At 42.5% G+C, this 22,783-nt stretch overlaps 2 protein-coding genes across 8 annotated transcripts in view; one reads left to right on the top strand and one right to left on the bottom strand.

Annotated features, from left to right (window-relative positions):
• Window positions 1–17,852, top strand: part of LOC144111871 (uncharacterized) — a 23,388-nt gene extending 5,536 nt beyond the window's left edge. Inside the window, exons 4-10 of one of the 2 annotated variants that reach the window (XM_077644899.1) lie at window positions 2,813–2,951; window positions 6,862–6,974; window positions 7,721–7,974; window positions 10,964–12,074; window positions 14,189–14,330; window positions 14,393–14,505; window positions 16,785–17,852. In XM_077644899.1, the coding sequence (XP_077501025.1) occupies window positions 2,813–2,951; window positions 6,862–6,974; window positions 7,721–7,974; window positions 10,964–12,074; window positions 14,189–14,330; window positions 14,393–14,505; window positions 16,785–16,842 (1,930 nt within the window). In that variant the 3' untranslated portion in view covers window positions 16,843–17,852. The remainder of the gene's footprint in view (window positions 1–2,812; window positions 2,952–6,861; window positions 6,975–7,720; window positions 7,975–10,963; window positions 12,075–14,188; window positions 14,331–14,392; window positions 14,506–16,784) is intronic. The other variant, XM_077644905.1, reaches the window with a different exon arrangement.
• ApepP (Aminopeptidase P) overlaps window positions 17,823–22,783 on the bottom strand; it is a 33,239-nt gene continuing 28,278 nt past the window's right edge. For all 6 annotated transcript variants that reach the window (XM_077644931.1, XM_077644941.1, XM_077644915.1 and 3 more), the window contains one exon: window positions 17,823–22,783. In XM_077644931.1, coding sequence (XP_077501057.1) covers window positions 22,664–22,783 — 120 coding nt within the window. In that variant the 3' untranslated portion in view covers window positions 17,823–22,663.

Below are 22,783 nucleotides of genomic sequence, written 5' to 3'. Positions count from 1 at the left end.
TTGTAGCTCAAAATGTTATCTGAGATTTCAAGTGTCTCTTTTATAACATTTTCAGCATTTTAAACATTTTGAAAAATAGGCATTTTTGGGGCAAAAACTATGGCTTTTGTGGCATCGTATTGCCAGTTTTGGCAGACACCAGAAAACTGGTGAATCGCCTTAAGTAGTAAGCCGGTTAACTAATATTTAATAATTAACTTTTAACTAGTAGAGTTAGGCACCCAGTTGCAATTAGAGATTTGTAGCCGGTCATTAGTAATAGTCATATCTGTTTTCAGAATTTCAAAAACATGATTACCCTTGACACTGTGGCTGAAAAAAATTGGGCTTTTTTGACTAGTTATGTTCATTGGAGGGGTTGCTTTGCCTACATGCTTCCGAAAGCGCATGTATTTTCGTACGATGCAGCCAAATTTTGTCAAGCCACAGCAGCGAGGGTAAATCGCGTTTTCAAAATTCGAAAAACTGATATGGCTATTACTAATGGCCGGCCACAAATCTCTAATTGAACCAGTTTCTTATCTGTGTTAGTTAAAGTTATCAGATTAGTTAACCAGCTTAATAATTAAGACAATTCACCCAGTTTCCGTTTTCTGCCAATACTGGCAATACTATGCTGCAGAAGCCATATTTTTACCTCAAAAAGCCTATTTTCTTTAATTTTTGAAAGTCTTCCCTGAAACACCTGGTGTATTCTTAATTGCATATTTAGGCTAGAAACAAAGGTAGAAATCTTACCAGCTTTGGCATAATCTAATAACAATACCTGGGTCTCTTGAGGATTTTAATTAGTATTTATACTTGCAACATGTTTGTTGCATTAAGGAACAGGTTGATAGAATGCAAGCACTTGAGGATAGAGCATTGCACTTTGTATTTACTTTCCCTAATCCTGTATATCCACACAACATTTTATCATGAACGCTAACCAGTAAGAAACACCAACCAGTGAGGAACTACTTCTGGTTTTAATACTTGTTGAGATGGCTTTAGTTTGAGCTCAACTGCTCTTATTTAGTTGCAGTGCATCATAAACAACGAAAAGCACAAAAGATGCATTTCTTACATTATGTGCCTGCGAGTGAAATTTGCCTTCATGATGTTTTGTTGTTACAAAACCTGGGTGTCTGAATTAGAATTAACGGTGAAACTTGTGTTTATCCAGAGTATTCCAATCAACTAATATTACTAGCCAATACTTTGGTGCTGCAGTTGTTAAGCTACCAGGAGATGACAAGAACTACAGTAGAATCTTATAGACATGTTTTCGGTTCATACAATTTTCTACAGCTCATATATTCGAAACTGCGAACAATAAAAATGTCCAATGGAGTTATTTAATTTTTATTCCCAGCTGCTACGTCCAAATTTCGTCAAATTCTGATCTAATAATATGTTTAGCAACCATCCACACATGTGGAAACTTACGAGTCGGCAAACCTGGGGGCACTGGGCCTGCGGGGCGGATTTATTTCCCTGAAACCATGTGTTTCTTGGGCGGACAGGCGGACAGCCTGTCTTCTCCAGTGGAGATTGATGAAGAACTGGAGAGGGAGGAAGAGACCCGTGTCATAAAGCCTCTGGTCAGATGTGTGGACGGGGAGTTGGAGGGAGGCCTCATATGGAGTATTTAGGGCAGAGGAGAGTTATAGGGTGTGTTGTTGCATAAGGGAAAGGTAGGGAACAAAGTAGAGGATCTTATTCAGGGCCAGTGTGTGCGCAAGTTGTATTGCTCGTGATTCACTCAGGCCGGCTTGGCGTTTGACCACCTGCCAGACTAAGTGAATCGCTTGCTGGCATGTTTTTATGGCTTGTTTTACCGTGGTGGTAATGTTTTTGATGTGTAAATGCATTCTGAGCACCTTATAGGAGGATACCCTTGGAAAAGCTTGATTGTCTAGGCGTATCGAGATGAGATCTTATGTAGTTTTCTCTCTGCTTTGTCAGCCACTTCAGTCTGTGCCTCCAGCACTAGCTTTTGAAAAAGGCTAAAGTGCAACCCAAAAAAAGTAAAACGTTGGGGTTTGTCTGTAAGTGAGCTTGAAACAGTATTCAAGGAATTGCCTAATATGTGACTGTGACCATGTGAACTAAGCTTTTTCTGCTTGTGTCACGCACACTGGTTAAATATCTAGTAATTCAGAATCCAAAGCGTTTCTGAAATGGCCACTTCATACGGATATTTCGTGTGGATATTTTAGAAAATTTAGCACTTGGAACATGCCATGGGATGATAGAGTTTAGTTCCAGTTATGACTACATAGCTGCAATCATTTGTCCTGTTCCTTAAAGGGACACTGAGGACACCTCCATCTAATTATAGTTCCCAGTAAAGATTGATTCTCTGGCTCTTTTTAGTTATGTTGACATTTGTCCGGCAACAAAAGCCGCATTTATAGCTCAGAAAACTGGACTCGAAAATTTTCCCACCAGTCAATTAACTTGCGACGTCCTTACTGAAAAGGACTGGTTGCCACTGTGTTGAAGTGAATGCCGCTGTAGTGTAGCCTGTGGAATTTACGCCCGAATACGTCGACGTACGCATTTTATTGTGAAATAGGGTACTGATAGCGACACCTTTATTTCATTTTTTGGCCTTTTCTAGTATAAAATTTCAAAATCTCCGTTTTCGGTTAGCATGGTCTCTTGGTGATTAGAATGTGGGACCCTATCAATTTGTCCTCAGTGTCCCTATAAAAACTATTTGAGCTTGACTTTGAAGAGTGCTGACTGGATGTATTTTTGTACCCATACTGAATTCAGATATATTGCCCATGCTGAAACCTGTGCACATTCAATTTCTTGTTGGCAGGAGCAAATGGTTCTCTGATCCCTATGCAAGAGGTTCGTACTCATACATCTCAGTATCATGTGACACGACAGGCTCACTCCCTCGTGACCTGGCTGAGCCAATTTGTGAGCCTGTAGTACACTGTGGAACCGAGGTTACGGTATGTGCTTGCATAAATTGCTTTGGGATGCTGGCTGAAGTTTCTTTAAAGAGACTATAAATCCAAATTATGAGTCAGTCTATATTAATGGATTGCCTTTCAAGGATGTTGTTCAAACAGATTTCACCAAAAAAAGGTTTTACTAACAGATAAAATTCCATAAGCATCAAGTACCTGCAATCACTCGGGTAAACATTCCCCACACTACGAGTTACTAATTTTCAGTGAGCAAAGTCATTGGCTGAGCTTTGTTTGTTGTTTGTAGAAAGTAATAGTTCATAACATGGTTAAACAGCAAACTTATTGTTTGCTTGGGCTAGTAATTTTAGAGTGGTGTGTAAATAACATGAAGTGCAAAAGGAATAAAAATGACAAGAAGCCCCGTTATAGTCACCACATGTGTTTGGTCCAAGCATAGAGCAAAAATTCGTGAAGTCATGAGTGAACCACTGTGGTGTGAAATACAAGATCATTTTCTCAATACCACATTTTCTTTTCTCAATACCACATTTTCTATCCAAAGGAACACCTTTTAGCATTGATAAAAACAGGGAGGTAATAGCGAAGGGTTCAGCTATTTGACTGTACTAAAAACAACATACTAAGAACTTGAGTTATAGTCTCTTTCACTTTAGTTTTTCTATGCCGTTTGGTTGGTAATTTTTCATGCAGCAGCTAGCTTTGTTCCTGCTCAAAGGTTGTATAAACTTGTCAAAATGCTGTGATGTATTCATTCTTGACCATATTGGCGATACTGCTCCTCATGCATGCACTATGTCTCTCGTTTGGTGCTAGGCTGAATGTGAGTTGAATGTGAGTGAATGCGAGCATGCTTTGTTTGCATTCACTCATACCTATACACAATTTCTTGCAAATAAGGTGATTATCAGTAGTCACAGTGCAGTGTGGGACTTTATTTCAAATTGTGTGTCAAAATAAGGTGTAGTACTAAGCTCTATTATGTAGGCTATCAGTTGCAGTTTTGTCACATTCTCAGCACCTCTGTCTCATACTCTCGTAGCATACTGCCTTTTACAAAAGTATTGAGCATTTATGAAATTCATTGAGCAATTACTCACTAGCATTCATCTGAACACAGTAATACGGCTGCAAATGAAAGGTAGACAGCCTTCTCAGAAACTTTGTAGTTAAACCCTAGACCAGGGTGAATTTTGTTTCCGCTGCAAAGAATTAAAAAAACTGTGTAGATTTCCTTTGTAGTTGTGTGCCTCCTCTCAGGTGGATGTTAATGGTTAGTTAATCTGTTAATTTAAATATACTTCACGTTGTGTAATGAGTGAATGAAATCTTGTTTATTCCACATTAACACTTGTCTTCTCTAACCATTTGTTTCATGTACGCCTAGGTTCAACTCTTTCGAGGAATTTCATTCAAGATAATGGGGTTCCTCAGGGGTGTATTTTAAGCTCAACACTGTTTATTCTAAAGATGAATTCTTTTAGCAAAATAATCCCAAGGTCCATTATGTATTGTCTATGTAGACAATCTTCAGATAGCTTCCACATCCTCCATCATATCAACATGCAAAAGACAAGTACAGTTGACTGTAAATAAACTGGCAACATGGGCGGACAGAAGTTGTTTGTGCTTTTCTCCACAGAAAACAGTGGTCATCCTTTTCTCACTCAAACGAGGCTTACAGACAGATCCCATACTACACCTGAATGAAACTGAATTACCAATAAAAATTGAACACATATTTCTTGGCATAACTTTCAACAAAAAACTTGCATTCCTGCTTCACATAAACGAGTTAAAAAGAAAGCTTTCCTATCTCTGAACATACTTAATGTGCTTTCACGCAAACACTGGGGTTCCAATAAAGCATGTCTTCTACAAATTTATTGCTTTGTTGTACGCTCCTGTATGGTTCAGCAAGGCCGTAATACCTGAAACAACTGGACCCAGTACACAATTTAGGTCTACGTCTTTTCAACTGGTGCATATAGGATGTCACCTGTTAAAATTCTGTATGTAGGAACCAATGAACCACCAGTTGCAGGTAGAAGACCAGTGCTCACATGCTCATATGTTCTAAAATCCGTGCAGTGCCGAAACATATCTGCTACCCAATAGTTACAAAGTTCGCCCACCTCGAACACTGTTTACCAACAAGCCCCAAACAATCAGACCACTTCTTCTCCACTTTAAAGAGAAATGCCAAGAATTACATGTAATGGATAGCCGAATATTGCCCGGAAACCTGATCCACTCCCGCCTTGGTACTGCTTGCCCTCTGTATGCGACTTCACAATAACACAATTTAAGCAAAAGCAAATGCCGCATGAACGTATATTACAAGAATATTTAGCACTAACCGAAAAATGCGGGGTATACGCAGCATTTTATACCGATGGTATAAAACAGTACAGCTACCTCAGTGTGCATTTGTTTTCACTGCGGAGTGCTGCGCAGTTTCTTTGGCTGCACAAAAAATAATAAATGAGGACATCAAGAACAGTATCAGTTGCACTGATTCTCCGAGCATGCTCACCTCAATCCACCATAGAAATGCAGTTGCACCAATGATGGATGACATCATACACAACATAACAAGAGCAACAACACAGGGGCACACTAAAAAACTTTGCTGGGTTCCAAGCCACGTCGGAATCAGTGGTAATGAAAAAGCTGACTTATGTGCTGTGCAAGCTTGAAACATAGATATAAAAAAGGTTAACGTTTCCTACAAAGATGTAGTCATATTAGTACAGTCTAAGCTGAGAGATAAATAGCAGTCTAAATGGAATAGTGAAGCAAATAATAAGCTACACCTAGTAAAATCCATCATAGCTGATTGGAAGTCATGTTCACATCAAGAATGATTCACTGAAGTCATTTTATGTTGCCTTCACATTGGACACATGCACCTTACACAGGTTTTTTCTTGCAAAAGAAGAGGCACCAACATGCGATCTGAGTGGAGAAGTAATTACCATAACCCACATTTTATGTTCATGTACACACCTCAAGAGACTAAGGAAAAAACGTTCCTCATAATTTTTTGATGAACACATCCCATTCTATCCTAGATTACTCGTGGAAGAAAATTCACTCGTCAAAATTTTCTGCATTGTATTGTTCTTAAAAGAAGCAAAGCTTCTAATTGTAGTATTTTAAAATCCTTTTAACTCCCCCCTACCAAAAGTTATAAACTCATCACAAATGGTCCTTCCAATACAGAATTTAAAAAAAGGGAAATATTAAGGAAAAGATGATTGCAGCATAATTAATTTTAACTAAATTTGATGATTTCTGAATATCTAACGATGCTAGAACTGCATGTAGAATGCAGGTGCATACAGCAAATTGAGAGAAGGTTTCAATACTGCTCCGTCAGCTGCCAATACAAGTATTATAAGTGAAGAAATTTTAGGATCTTCTGCCGTTAGGGTGCATGAATTTATCTTTCAGCAGGGCTCCTGAACCTCTGGCAGCTGACACTTTGAGCTTCCTTTGATAATTATGTTGGAAAAGGCCGTTTCTGCAATATGTTGAGTATTCATGTAGTTGTGTAAACAGAAATGAAAATTATTCACATCTTTACACTCTTTATCACAGGTCATGCATGCTGCATTACAGGGTTAAAGCACACCTACGGATGTGATCTCTGGCTTCCTCTGCACAGTAAAAACTCCTGTGCCTCAAAATGTGCTGTGGCATGTGGCATTGTGATAATTCTACATGTGCTGCTAGAAACTTCCTCTGCTTGCTAGGCTATGTGCTACATGCTGCTAACAAGCTGTAGCCTAGCTTTCTTATTGAAGCCACACTGATGTGAAGCTTTCTAGCAAACCCTTTAACTTGTTCCAGTTATATGTATCAACTTGTTATATGACTGGTTCTGCTAGTCAGGAAGCATGCTAAAAACCTTTGTTCCTTTTCTTAGTATCCAGTGATATTCTTTGCTGGAGAGGCAACACATCCCCACTTCTACTCCACTGTGCATGGCGCCTACGAATCTGGCCTTCGCGAAGCTGATCGTCTTGCAGACTTCTACTTGTGAGTATGTTGCTTTGCTGTATAGTTGCTTAGCTTTCGCACACAGGACTTTACTTAAGTTACAAGCACGCATACGCCTATGTCCACCGCACTTTACATTGCCATCATGCCAGGAAGTGGTTCAGAAAACTTCAGGCTGCAGCAGAAGCTTGCGTTCAAGTGAATTTCATTGCCGACCTTCTGAAACTCAGTGCCATGTACTAGTTTTAAAGTCAGTGCCCTTGGAGTAAACTGCCCTGCTTTTAATGGCCGGCATGTAGCCTTTGGCCTCACAAGTTTTATAACAGCTGAATGCAGTTGCAGTGGTTTATGAGTGTACAGTAAGCAATGGTTTTGTGTCATTTTGTGCACAGTGGAAAACAAGGATCCTTTGGCAAAATGCTGTTCCTTGCAAATTGTCAAAAAAGTCATTGGCTGTCTGCATGATGCAGCATTTTTGGTACTTAGCAGTACTTTCATTTATATTTGGCCAATAAGTGTTATTTTTAGTGAGATGCATTTGTTTTCATTGAAATTGCAAATTCATATTGGCAAATAATTTTTCTCTTAATTCATCCAGTTGAAAGTTTAGCATAAAGGTGCAGATGTAGGAATACAGAGCTGCTGCTTGAATCCACTGGCAGTCATCAGTGAGAAAGTTTGCACTGGAAGAGAAAGTGTGTGTGTGGGGGGGGAATAGAAGAGGGAAGCAAACATGTTATGGTGCAGGTGCAATTGCTTGTATTGGGTGTTCTTGCTTGCTGCAGCAAAGCTGGATCAGGCCAAGAGTCATGCTGTGTACCGGATGAAGAAGAGAGTCTTCTCGTCAAAGCGGATCCCTTCAGTTCTGCAGCATTGAACGCATCCTCTGCTGGCTCAAACCCAAGGATAATCATTGTCGGGGCTGGTGCAGCTGGCTTGTCTGCAGCCTACAAACTTACCCAAAAGGGCTACACTAATTTTGTTATCTTGGAGGCACAGAAGATGGCTGGAGGAAGGATACAGTCTTACTACTATGATGGTGAGAACTGCAGGCTTTCTTTTGGGGGTACTAAAACTTCATTAGTAACCACTGGCGAGAAACCAGCCAGTCCACTTAGCTCTTTTTTAATAAAAGTAAGTTTTTTTTATGCAGTCTTAATCAGGACAGGTTTAATCTGGACATAAGCTAGTGCATGTCTCTTCATTGCTGGGGATGCAAACTTCCGAGCAGTGCCCCCTTTCTCCTGATTTTTTTTTTTATTCACACTGTATGGCCTTCTTAATGACATATAAAGTCTGGCTCATATGGAGCGTTTTTCGCACGTGAAACACACGCAGCCATGCCACTGGGCTTGCACTGTCATGGGCACTCTTGCGCCCACTTTTTGCACCCGTGATGGTGCAAATTAGGCGGTGCGGATTCGTGTGTTTCTGCATGCGCAAAATGCTCCATGCAGGCCAGGCTTTGTTTTCTATAACACCTGCTTGAAGTAAAGCCTCCACTATTTTTTTCACTTCAAGTCGACGGGTTACATCATAACTGGTAGGCAGTGCAAATGGCTTGCTGAACAAAATGCCAAAGAGACTATTGGAGCCATGTGCGAGATATGTGCTGTGCAACTGTGACAGGCCAAGGTTGGCTTTATATGGTTGCAGCCTTCGAAAAAATTTTATTTGAGCATTTCACATAATGATGCAGAAATTCATTCAGGCAGCTGTGGCCCTTGAGCACCAGTGAAAGCAATCCTGGAGCCCATATCAGCACAAATAGAATTGATATGATGACATGAGGATTAAGTGTGCAAATAATTTTCATCATGAGTAGGACTTATTTTTCAGCACAGTTGAAATCGATTTTAGCAAATTGTTCAATTTGGCAAGCAAAGTTCATTCCTTGCCTTGAGTTTAATATATTTATGAGCATGATTATGGAATTAAATTTGAGTGCTAAATTCAGTTTTACAAAGCACCCCTATAAAAACAAAAAGGAGAGATATGTGTAAGGCACCATAGAAAATAACTTCATGGTGATTGGCTGTTAAAAAAGGAAAGAAATCTTGAGCAAGCATGGAAGAAGCTGCTCCAAACTTTGTCACATTTAATAAGTATTTATGAAACTACTTCTTGCTTCAGAATGCTGCATAGCTGGGCTGGCATGTGAGTGCTGTACAGTCACGTTTGCCAATGAGAGGATAGCCCAGTCGTGATATAGAAAGATAATGCCATGGACCAGGTACAAGCTGGAATTACGACAAGTTTTCTCAGTCTTTCTCTGGCATGAAAAGTTTTTCTCTAGTTGCTGGGAAAAGCTTCAAGAGTTTGATGAGGTCCTGCCTGGTGTCAGCTTGGTTGCTACATGAGCACCAATCCCAGGGCAGACAAAGCCGTGGCAAATTCTTCTTGGTAAGTAATATTGTAACGGTTGTTGCTGCCAAGACAATGATTACAGGCACTCCTTTAATACCATGGCGAAGCCTAGCCAGGTGGTGGTTGAGGTTGAACCCTTGAGGTGATTTGGTGGCACTCAGACAAGAGGTAGAGATGCCGTACTCTTCTTTTAACCCTTTATAAGACACAAGCTCTGTGCATGTCACATGCGTACAAATGGTAAAATGGCACTTAGGATGTCTCTATCATTTATTTCAACCACTAGTTTTGTAGAAGAAAGAGGTACACAGTTGCACCAATGACTGTAAAAATATCTCAAATTTAGTACATAGCTGTATTGCAGTCTTTTGGACGCATAAGACAACTTCTATTGGCATTGAAAATTGCTTCAAGAAGTATTATGAGGTAGTTGAGTAATAGGAAGGGCTTGAATAATAATAATAATAATTGGTTTTTTGGGGAAAGGAAATGGCGCAGTATCTGTCTCATATATCATTGGACACCTGAACCGCGCCATAAGGGAAGGGGAAAGGAGGGAGTGAAAGAAGAAAGAGGTGCCGTAGTGGAGGGCTTCGGAATAACTTCGACCACCTGGGGATCTTTAACGTGCACTGACAGCACAGGGGCGCCTTAGCGTTTTTCCTCCATAAAAACGCAGCCGCCGCGATCGGGTTCGAACCCATTGGCCATACCATGCCGAAGGGCTCCAAAGCTCAACAATTTTTCAAAAAGTTTTTTCCCACCAAGATGGGTCTCGTCAAACTGTGTACCCATGCAGAGGCCTATTAGCAAAAGTAAAAGATGCACTTAATTATTTGTTTGATAGTTAGTTAGTATTCAACAGATAAAATATTGTACTTAAATGCACAGTTTTCCGTTTGCCGGCACTTGAAGCAAGTGGGACATGCATCACGCTGTTGTATAAAGGGTTAATGTATAAAGGGTTAATGTACAAGACATGCTTTTAAGACACTGCTGACTGACCGCATTCAAGGAAAAGCCGCTAACTTAGTAGTTAAGAACTAGTTAGAAGCAAATACTATTTTATTCTTTTATTGCATTGTGTTTATGAACACAATTTGCCAAGTGCGTTATGAATAAATTTGTTTGTTATCCCCAAAGATTTCATAAGATAGGGTTTCAGCTGTATGCAGAAAAGAATAATCCGTGATATTGCATCAATCCGTTTCGCTAGTACACCTAAGTAATATGCTGCTACATTATAGCCCAGAGCACTTATATTATAGCCCAGAGCCCAGTTGCTGTTGAAAAATGCAGTTCATTTAAGTGAAATGATTCAATTCAATTCATATGATAAATTTGGATAAGTACAAGAACATTCTGGCCTTTTTGGGCAAGCCAAAAATGTAGGCAGGTCATAGAATATCTCAAAGAAATCTAGATGTATCCAAACCTCCATTTAAGAGCCACTTCATTCAAGATTGCGTGAATATGTAGTGCCTATTTTTTTCTTTTTTTGTGCGATTTGTTTGCTTACATGCGTGTTTCTTATGGGCAGAAAGTACCAAACAGTGACTGTGGTCTAAATATGAGCACCCCCTTTGGTTGGCCTAGGGGCACAACTTGTTGCTTGACATTCATGCTCATTTCTGTTATTCTTTGACCTTTCCTTCATGCAGACAACAAAGTCCTGGAATTGGGTGCCCAGTGGGTGCATGGTGAAGAAGGCAATCCCCTCTATGGCTACGCATTGTCAAATGACTTGCTGGCTGACCCACGGCGGTACCATTCTCTTGAAGGTCGTGGCTTCTTTTGTACTGACCAAGGCACTCGGTTGCCACAGGATTTGGTAGATGAAGTCATCACTGTGCTCAACCAAATCAAAGAGGAGCTGGGAGGCCGGCGGCCTCGGCTTGAAGGAAACCAGGAAGTGTTTGAAGTCAATGATCTGCCCATATCAGTCGGGGAGTATTTGCGCTCGCGTTTTCTTGAGCATCTTGAGCAGCAGAGCAACACGGCTGACATGGTCAAGATCAAGTGGGCCATATACGACTGGTACTGGCGTTTTGAGGTCATTGACAACTCTTGCTACAGTCTGGACGAGCTCTCCTTCAAAAGTTATGAAGAGTTTGAGGAGTGTCCTGGAGTTTGGAACATCAACTTGAGACACGGCTTTTCCAGCGTGATAAACAGTCTCCTAGAGCACATTCCCGAAGCCAACGTTCGATATAACAAGGCCGTTAAGCGAATTTACTGGGACAACAGTGCAATCCCTGCACATGCTAAAATGCCTCGTTCCTCTATCAGCAACTCACAAGAGACCATCTGGGAAAGCATTCCATTCGTTGAGTGCGAAGATGGTGAGATTATATCCTGCAGGCACCTGCTTTTAACCATGTCTGCAGGCTACCTCAAACGTCACCTGGATGACATGTTCCACCCAGAGCTTCCAAAGGAGAAATGTCAAGCATTGCGTAGCATTGGCTTTGGTACCATAAACAAAATATTTCTCATTTTTGAGCAGCCCTTTTGGGACCCTGGCACAGAAGGCTTTCAGCTAATCTGGCTTGATGACGAGTCCGAGGATACGACCAAGCCAGACTGGTGGGTGCGGGGGATATCAGGATTTGATCTTGTATATGAGAACCCCAATGTTCTTGTTGGTTGGATTGGTGGCAAAGCAGCAGAGCACATGGAGTTGCTCGATGACTCTGAAGTACTTGATGCCTGTGTCAGCGTTCTGTCCAAGTTCCTCCACAGAGAAATACCTGCACCTGTGTCCATAGTCAGGTGAGTTCTGCTTCTGGCATGGCATCGGTATTGCCAGGTATCTGAACCTTATGCCACATTTCTTCTTAATCAGCTACCGCAGTGGCTGAGTGGCCATGGCGCTTGGCTGTTGACCCGAAAGGTGCGGGTTCGATTCAGGCCGTGGCAGTCGCATTTCGAAGGTGGCGGAATGCTAGAGTCCATGTAGGGTCATTTCACGTGAAATGTCCCAGGCCCCAGAAGTGACCACTGCCAATTCTGATGAAAAAACAATTGGGCTAGTTGGCGATTCTGTGAATGGAGTTTAAACAAAGTATTTTCATTGAAAGAAAAAATTTTCTCATGTGAGTGCTCTGAAGTTTCTGCGAAGAAGCAAAAGTTGGTCAGAGTTAAGAATTTTAAAATCAAATGTGAAACGGTACAATGACAAATTTCATTTTAGAATATTTTATTTGCATTGTTCTTTTATCTGACTTCATTAATGAAGCCATGCAAGAATTTTCTGCGTTTTCTTGGTTCGGTAAAAAAGCAAATGCAGCATTTTAACAACTTTTTACATAAACGTCTTTAACGTCCCAGCCACAATAATATTTTTCTGCTTTCACCTGTTGCTGTAGTTTATGCTAAAAATAATTTAAAACTGTTAGAGTACTTCCATTACTTCCAAAGTTTTCAAAAAGTTACTTTTAGACCTAAATTAGATTTAGACCTAAATTAAAGATCAAGGCCCCTGAAATAAAAATATGTGAGATGGCTCATAATAAACAGCTTCATTGCTTGTAATCTATAAATTGTAATTCGAGCAAATTTTGTTTGAGGCGAGAAAAAAATTTTCGAAGTCCGTAACCAGCTTCCTCAGTAGCTATACTGCTGAACTGTGTCTTCACTGCAGAACACGTAAATAGATATACTGCCTGTGTCTTCACTGCAGAACACGTAAGTGCCTGCAGTGCTTATGATGTGCCAGTTATGATTTATACTGACATCAAGCGAGACTGCACAGATTCGCTTGGCAGAGAGCCACAATACATATTAGTGCCAGAAAAAAAGGTGGTGGCTCATACTATTGCATTCATATTAGTTTGCAATGCATCTGATGGGATCCAACTGAGGTTTCTGCTTTATGGTAAATCAAAGTCCCATGTCAAAGAGCACCCGACTCGCACAAACATCCAGCGTACTTTGCTGTTTGCATCGACAGCTAACTCCAAATAATTCTAGCACCATTGGGCTTGCACTGCTTCGAGAACTGAGCTCCTATATCACATCTTGTGCGTTGCAGTTCGTATTGTGCACGACCACATGGATTCTGCAGTGAAGACACAGTTCGGCAGTACTCTCCTACCGATGAGACTGGTTCCAGACCCAAGTAAATTTTGTTTCAGCTGAGAAAAAAATTTTTGAATATTTCTAGATCACAAGCAATAAAGTTGGTGTGTATTATGGGCCATCTCACATACATTTATCTGGAGGGCCTTGATCTTTAATTTAGGCCTGAATCTCAAAAAGCAACTATGTCGGAACTTTGGAAGTACTTTTATTAAATAGTACTCTAACAATTCTGAATTACTTTTAGCATAACCTACAGCAACAGTTGAAAGCAAAAAAAAAGGCAATTGTGGCTGAGATGTTAAAGACGTTTATGTAAAAAAATTGCTAAAACGTCACATTTTTTGCTCTTGTACTGAACCAAGAAAATGCGGAAAATTCTTACATGGATTCATAAAGTAACGTGAAAGAACAATGCAAGTGAAATATTTTAAAATAAGATTTGCAATTGTAGTTTCTCATTTGATTTAAAAATTTTTAACTGATCAACTTTTGCTTCTTCGCAGAAACTTCCGAGTGCTCACGTGAGCAAAAATTTTTTTAAAGAAAAAAACTCCATTCACACAATCGCCAACTAGCCCATTATTTTTTTTCAAAATAATTGCCATTGGTCGCACTTGGGGTCTGGGATGTTTTGTGTGGAATGACCCTGTATTGTGCGATGTCAGTGCCTGTTAAAGAACCCTGGGTGATGCAAAATTGTCTGTAGCCCCCCCCCCCCCCACTGTGGGGTCCCCCATAGTCAGATTCTCTTTGGAACGTTAAATTCCATAAAGCAAAACCATTTCTTTTTAATCTGGTTGCAGGTCATATTGGTTCACCAACCCCTACATTGTTGGAAGCTACAGTAACAAACAGCTGCCGTATGACGCATCAGATGCCCTCCTTGAGACCTTCTATGAACCACTTGTGGCAGATGCTCCACTGCACCGGGTAACCAAAGTAGAGGTACTAGAACACCAAATTTTTGTTGTGATCTTGCTTTCTGAAATGTGTGTCCTTATTTGCAGTGGCCACTTGTTCTTTTTGCTGGAGAAGCTACTGATAAGGATTTCTACTCAACTGTCCATGGAGCTATGAGGTCGGGATTTAGAGAAGCGGACCGTTTGATTAATTTCTGGAGGTGCGTTGCCTTGTAGTGTTTTGCTTGTCTAGAGTATGTTTAAATGCGACAAAGATCAAGCTAAGGTGTTAAGAGTTAGAGGTACTGGTGAAACAATGGGTTTAGGAGAAAGAGGCTCTACCCTCTTGTTACACAAGCTTGATTGCTTTGTTGCTGCCAAAATATGGCTGTCATAATTTGTCAACACTGCCTCCCAAATTGACACTTCTGAACACACGAATTGTTTTGAAGCTCTATAACTCAGTGCCCAGCATTTATAATCCTTGCTGAAATTCAGGAGAGGTCATGATTTTCACATGCACAAAAGTCCAGTTTTATGAACTAGGATATGAACATTTCCTGGTGAATGTACAGCAAGCACCTTTACTTGTTAATCTTAAGGTTAGTGTGCAAGATGTTAATTTGCAAGGGAAAGGATGCCCCAGATATATCGAACCAACTTACAGAAGGATCACAGATACCTGAGGGAAAGGAGCATTCAGTGAGACATCTGGTGTGAGCCACAAAGAAAATGTCCCTTTGCCCACATCGAAAGAAGCACACAAAGAATTAAGAGAGACTGTCCTGCAGACTGAGAAGAAAACAAGGATGAACACAGAATCTCAACTTCCATAGTCCTCTCTCACGCTAATTCTTTCAATATAAATTAGTGCCAACTCCAATAACCTTGTCCCTTACTTGCTCATCATCAGAGCACAAAGAAGTTGCCACCTCCTGTTGCCGAACTGGATGAGTAGTCCACCCTCTTGCATGTCTCCACTTTGTGAACTCATAGCAGACTTTCAGGCTTCCGAGTTAATGAACTTGGCTCCTTGTTCGATCTAGTGGTGGATTCAGCGGGTAGAGGTGCAGCTGAGCAAATTCCCCTATCCCCTACGTTGGGGTGCGCTCGGTATAAAACTGTGGCGCTTAGCTGAATGGCACGGCAGCAAATCATGTTTAGCTGCATGCCCCTGACAAAGCAAATCCATATCCTTAGCTGTAACTGGATGCTTTCGACTTGGCGCAGGAAATTTGGCTATAGAGAAACTCCCAGGTGCAGTGTGTTGCTTGGCTCAGACATATTTTTTTTTGTCATGAAGCATTTGGAATACAAGCAATATGCTATGTTGCCATATATAACCACTTTTTTGTGTAATAGTTACTTGAGCCCCAAAACTTTATGGGGTACTCCTTTTGAGGAGTACTCAAAAGTTTTGCTGAAGATCTGAACATGTGCTACAAAGGCATTAAGCACTTATATAGCCATTTTGTACCACTCCACTTGGTATGACCATTCTGAACCTGGAATTCTTTTTTTAGTTTGTTTCCTCCTGCCCATTTCTTTCGACGAATGCAGTTTGCCTGCAGTTCTGATGTCACAGGACCAACATTGGCATCACCAGTGCCAGTGGTGACCATGACCATGTGTACTACACACTGCTTGTTCAGTGAAATGTCCTAACTTGTTCTGGGGCCTTTCAATAGGCATATGGTTTTTTTAATGAAGTTTTGATTTTCTAAAATCAAGGAGCCACTGTTACAAAAATGTGAATACAAGATTGATACCTTCCAAAGCTTTCGTACTTTACTAAAAGTTTTGTAACAAGGTAGATCTTTGCATGCAAAAATTGTAACTGTAGCTTTGACCACTTTTTCACAGCAAGCCTATACAGTAAACTTGAACTCTCATATCTCGAAATATTAAGTCTAAGTTGAAAATTTTTCATGTCATGGAATATGCACCGTGTTTGCGACTGCATTATCTCGAAATCTTTCCAACAAGAACTCAAAAAAGAGGGCCATCGGCGAAAGACCCAAAAGTGCTGCCGTGTACCAACATGCGTCAGTGCACCCGTCGCTGGTGTATGTTTTGTGAAGTGTTGTACTTCACGCGATTGAGGCCCTGATGGCCTCCGCTGCAGACTTCAGTGACGCATGGCGAGGACAGCTGGGGTCAGTTTCCCAGGAGCACTGGGCAGGCTGTCGCCCGGCCTTTTCTACGGGCAGTGGCGTCGTTCAAGCCACAGCAACAGACGCTGCCACCGTTGGTTTCTGTTATCAGTGCGGTTCTTCGTAGTCAGCAGTGTTGTTAACCGCTGTGCTAAATGGGACTCTTTACAGTAGTGGTGTTTGCACTGCAAAATGAAGCTCAATGGAAAGCTTGCACCTTAAAATTTCGGCACAATACCCTATTTATCATGAAATTTTCCACGGGTTTTACCACAGAGTATACTGTATTACAGGCATTCTTTGTGCACGATTTCCATCCTAATTCTGCATTTCCTTTCTTTTCCCAGTAGAAAACGGGACGATATCATCCTCGAGTCATCACAAGCACAACCACCAAGGCTCTAAACTTCCAGCAATGGCACGTCTCACCCTGACAATCATTCTGCACACAGGACCAGCATGTGTGGCACAGGCTGCATTATTTCTTTTGCAATGAGCAAGACGCATACATGCACCTCGTAGCTATATGTTGTCCTCCTTGCTCCAGTGACAAACACATTTATGCATCATCACAGGTGTAGTGTTAAAACAGTAGTGTGCTGGACTGCACAAAATTTATGCAAGTGCTGTCCACAGCATAGTTTGTTGTTGCTAAGCTTTTGCTGCCGCGAAAGTTGCAGTACTGGCCATGCTGCTTGTTCAGCGTGGGAGGTTTTCATCTGCTGAAATAGGCTTTGTGTCCCATGTTTTTTTTTTTCGTTACTTGTGATAGTAACCTTTTAGGCCTGCTTGTTGAGCTCAGTTGAAGTGCCAAGTTCAAAGAAAATAAATGCATCTGCAGCATGAATCATATGCAAGCCATTTGCAAGCTCTAGTCAAACTGTTCATCACATTAATGTTTGGCAGCTGTAAGTCTAGTACTTGCCAAGGCAGTATAGTATATAGAGTGCTGCTTTTATTCTTTTGTGCAACTCTAGACACAGCCAAAATGTGTAGGCATGTCGCTGATCCATTTTTCACACTTTGCCCTGTGCAAGCTATAGTTCAGCTCTTGGCAGTGCCATTTTAGAACATGCAAGTATACACTGAGTGCCTATTGCATTAGCTGGATGCAGGCCTGTAGTTGCGAGTGAATAGCACTGCAGGGGTAAAGCAAATATGCGCATTTTACACGTATTCTGTTGTGTGCCACTGCTACTGTAAAGGGCCCAAGCGAGGTACATAAGCTGCTGAATATGCTGCTGCCTCTGAAGGTGTCTGAACGTGCCAAAAGTTGTTTTACTGGCAATGTTGCACATTCCTATCTACAATAAAGTTTAGTCCCGAGCAGTCCACAAAATGCTTTTGTGGGACAAAAACAATACGATGCATGTATTGCCACTGGCTACGTCAATAAAATCCTTTATTTCAACATAGAGCACTTGGTTATTTGTACAAAGCAAAATTACAATCTCCATTACTGGGAAGGAAATATTGCTTATCCAGCAAATTAAAATTTTTATTTTTAAATATGACTTTGAGTCACTGGCTGTGCAAAGACCCATCACCTCTGCATAGACTTTTTTCCCTTGCCCCTACCCAAAATGGAACAGCAAAGTTTGGTGACAGTACTGATCAGCAAACAGGTAAGGGCTGGCAAAGCAGCCCTCCATCCTGTGGACATAGCAAATTTGTTCTTTTCTAGCCAAACTGAGCATGCTTTTGAAACTGCGTATGGCATAGCAATAGCCATTTGGGCAACTGTTTGACAGTTCAAGCCCTTTTAATGGTTGGCTGTACAAAGTGGCTGCAAATTCTGTCCAGCATTCCAGTGGCAAAAGGCAAAGCACTGCAACAGTGCTACAGAGCACGTGAACCAGCAATGTAACAGTGCGTAAATCTTTGCACTATGTTTACGACTGCATCCTTTTAGCAGTCCAAGTCCTCAGAAATTATACCTTTATGTGTGCATGTTTCAAAAGCACATGCCAGACCATATTATCAGTAGAAAGTGGAACACTGCCACTGATAATGTACCTGCTTATTCGGCCTGTGCACCCAAATGTCGCTCACATCCAGACTCTAGCAGTAATGCCATGACGGCAGAACCCTATACGCAGCCCTTGCCATTTACCAATGGTGGTGTGGACCAGAAGCATGACAGAATTCATCAAGGCGCAAAGCTGCACTGCACAATGAAACAAAGGACCAGAGGTGCCACAGCACAGGACTGTACCAGCACTTGGGGCAGGGCCCCAGCACAGCCACAAAGCTAGAGTTGGCCCGATGGCTTTAGGTGACCAGGGTAGAAAGAATAACTGAAGCAATTTGGAGCAATAATGCACACCCAACACTGACAGCATGACGACAGCAAAAAACTACTACACGGCCACCCACTGACAGAGTGGGAGAGTCACGAGCGGGGCAAACTCAAAGAGCTGAAACGTTTGCTCCACCATCTGCCAGCGTACATCACGTGGACCATCCTTGAGAAAAAGTGGCAGGGAAAGAGTCGTACAAAAGCTGGTCGCATGTGGTTTTAACGTCCCACCCGACGTACTACAAAAAGAGGAGCAGATCTGGCTGGCCAGAGGGACAGTGCCTGAGGCAGCTTTGCGGGATTAAGATGCAGGGTAAGCAGGGGGGGTGAGGGAAAAGGAAAGGGGGCTCTCCGTCTCCCAGTCTGCAGGGGCTGCTCAGCTAAGACGACAATTACGGCAGTTTGACTGCTCTTAATATACAAACAAACACGCAACACTGATTTCCATTGAATGTTAACACAATTATTGCTCCTGTCTTGTACACTTTTCCACTGTGTGATATGCGTTACGGGTGATTTCCTTGTCTCTACGTCACGCTAACAGCAACAAGACGAAACATGTTTTTCTGCTGGAAGACACTGATGGTCAGCTGCTTGGTGGACAGAGAGAGGAGAGCATGAGCAGCCCTTTTCCTCTCGGGAGCGATGCCCCAGGCAGCGGATGCTTGGCCCCGCCCCTGGGGAAACGCCCAGCCAACCACCCCGGTCGACGGCACACAGCTGGGCACACTCAAAAGGTCACAGCAGAAATCACACCACAGAGGGCACACCGTGGACACCGCTGGGTGACTGCAGTCTCCACCAATTCCCTGGATATAATAGCTATGCGCTGAGAGAGAGAGAGAGGTAGTGCGGTTGCTTGGCCCACCCATGCACTCCCAGCAGGAAGGCCCCTCAAACAACACGACAGGCTAACAAGTACCTGGCCCCAGCCAGACCACATCATTGGCACAGGGGAAACACATATACGCACACATACACAGTGGCTAATGGCTGCTGGGAGGTACCAATTATGTACCACAACATCCACCCCACAACAAACTACATGGGCTATGCCAGAGGTATTTCAGAAGACTGCCGCCAACTGCCTGAGGTATCTGGCATGAGTGCGTCCGCGCAAAATGAAGGTAGTTACGTTGCTCGAGGTATATCCGTGTCAGAAAGCAGTGGCCAAAGCCAGGCTTCTAGGAACCACGTCCACACTCCACAGTGGAGTTAAGACGGCCAGTCTATTTAGAGGTAGATGCAGCAGGAAGCGCTGTGTTTATTTTGGGAGCTGCAGTCACCCAGCAAACTGTAAACGTTTCAAAAGAAGCAGTTGTCAAAAGTTACACACATCCTGCCCACGCGGCCCTTAAATAGAGGCTCGTATATTGCCCTGCACGGTTTCATAAAAACCACTACAGTCTGGTAAAGTAGGCAAAGGCCTTGCTTAGACGAGGTAGCAATTCAAAGCTCAAATGAGGTCCTTTGTTGTTAATCTGAGGCTCTAAAAGTTTTGCTGCACCTGTTGGCAGTTGAACTGCACATGAGGATAATGCTGGCAAACAAAAGGCACTACACTGCTAGACAACAAATGAGAATGCACATGAAACATACCCTTCATGCACATAACACCAAAGGATAGCGGCACGCGCACTTCATTCTGGAGCCCATGATGGGCTGTGCATGGCCACCGTTCACACTGCCTGCACACGGCTCATGATGCTCTCAAGTCAGAATGCCGCCAGTACCCGTAAGGGATGGGACGAGAAACCAAGAAGCAACACCATTCCACGCAGCTTGCAAACACAGTAATGCCGAAGCACTTGTCCCAAATGGAGAACAGCACTAAAATATGCTGCACACGGTACAAGAAATGCAAGGCAGCCAACTGTTCAGCTCTTGCAAGATTAGAGGTAGTGTGTTTTAAACAAGCAGGGCCAGAGCGACCACAGGCAGGTTATCCATTTGAAAACGTAGCTCCTTGCAGGTATAAAAAATAACATCTCTCGATGCCACACTGATTGGCTGTGTATTAGTATGCCTTCCCTCCCTCTACAGCAGTTTTTGGCCCATACCTTGCAGGATATTTGGCGAAGTGACCGTGAAAATACTCTTCGGCACATAGCTGCTCCCTTTAGTGCATCACTGACTAGCTCAATCACCAACCACATGAATGGCTTACTTGCCAATAAACTGCCTAAAGGTAGACAGTGAGGCAGGTGATCAACAAAACCACATCACCTTGCAGAATACAGGCCAGAAACCACAAAAAAAAAAAGGCCAATGGTCAAGCATCTGCTATCCACGTAGCCTGACTGCATGCTTCTAAAAAACCAGAGAGAATGGAATGTCTTCATAAAAAATAAAATATAATGATTGTTCTCAGATAAGAAAAACTAGAAGCAATGCCCAAGTATGGAAAGATGCTCAGCACAAAATGCCACTGTGCACTGAAAATGTACAGTCTAATGTATGCGTAATCAAGTTTACAGGCCAGTGTCCTTGAATAACCAACATAATAAATTCAGCCTGTGACATCTATAAAATATAATCATGGCAGCACGAACTGACAACGTAACTATACATGCATGCACTTTCATGGGCTCCTTGTAAAATTGCATGGAGGAAAGCACACACACCGATGGTGCACTGCGCAAGTTTCAAAAATGCACACAGCCACAATTAGCCTGCACTCTTGACAGACTCGAGACATGCACCTCAAAGTAGCATGACTGGCAGAAATGAACGCACAATCCACCACAATAATAATAATAAAATAACAGACTCAGCACACGTCTCCTCAGCTGAGGCTTGTATATGCCCAATACACAGCAGGATGCATTTTGATGCAGGCCCAGCAGTTAAAAGAAAAAAGTGTTGTCTGCATATATGCCACAATGCAATATTCCCGTTTTACGGTGCTTTGTCAACAACGTCATCTAACATATGGCAGTATTTATAGTACTGCTTTGCATTAATGCCATTACGCATTGCAAAACCCAAGGGAAGTTCACACTTTCCTCCTGGCTTTGAGGCCACAAGCTTAGCTATTGCCGCCTGGCCAAGAACTGGACAGACCCTTTATTGCTCTGGGTCACTGCTGACACAACCCAGTGGACTGAACCAACACCATTTGATTTGTTTGACATTCTATGAAAACTTGCTTTACTGGGTCTGTCCACTTTTGTTTTGGCCATCTTGGGGAAAAAAGAAATTCCTGCCCAAGGACCAAAACCAAGACGTGCAGCATTCCTTCAAGCCCAGGGTTTTGTCAGCAAAAATGGCAAGACATGTAGAAATCCTAAAACCAGGACATACAAAATGACTGCAGTTTGTGCAAATGCTGAGCCAGGCTCAACAGTGCCCGGATGCCCTGTTGCAGGGACCTACTGGACATCACTAACAATGAATGCTCCTGGGGTTTCTAGGAAACCCGACAAAAAAACGTCTGTTATCACATCCTCCCATCTTGACACGTGACTCCCGACAGACCTTTGGAAAGAAAGAGAGGCAACCTGCGCACACACTGGTTAAGTGTCACTTCTCTCCCGCTCCCAAAGAACATGACCAACACCAAAAGCTCTGGTACGCCCTCGCTGTCGCTTTTTGACATATGGTCAGGTGTTCACGGGGAATGGTACCTAACTCTTCCAGTACACACCAGTGCCTTTCGTGCAGACCAGGTCCGCACACAGGTATTGAAAAGCAGCAATGGCTGCTGGGCAGCACATGCCCCTCCACCTCAAGAGCGGGTGGGCTGGCAAGGGGATACAGAAACAAGACTGTCCCAAGAGATGGGCCATTCGCTAAATGCACGCAATGGGGATGTTGGGTGATGGACGATTCGCATGAACGAGATAACTTAAACCCTGTTTCCAAGACTACCCCTTTGGCACAATACCGAACACAGAGGTGGAGACAACATGCTCCGAAGCATCCCTCTTAGCCCAATGGCTGGGTCTCCCGAAGCAGCCACTGCAGTGCAACGTCACGGCCCTGCTCTTCCAACGCTCGGCCAATGACGTCCCGGCAGGCCTGGTGGTATGTGTCAAGCCACTCCAC

The sequence above is a fragment of the Amblyomma americanum genome, chromosome 1 (genome assembly GCF_052857255.1).
Source record: "Amblyomma americanum isolate KBUSLIRL-KWMA chromosome 1, ASM5285725v1, whole genome shotgun sequence".
Taxonomy (NCBI): Eukaryota; Metazoa; Arthropoda; class Arachnida; order Ixodida; family Ixodidae; genus Amblyomma; species Amblyomma americanum.
This window is presented reverse-complemented; position numbering and strand designations above follow the sequence as displayed.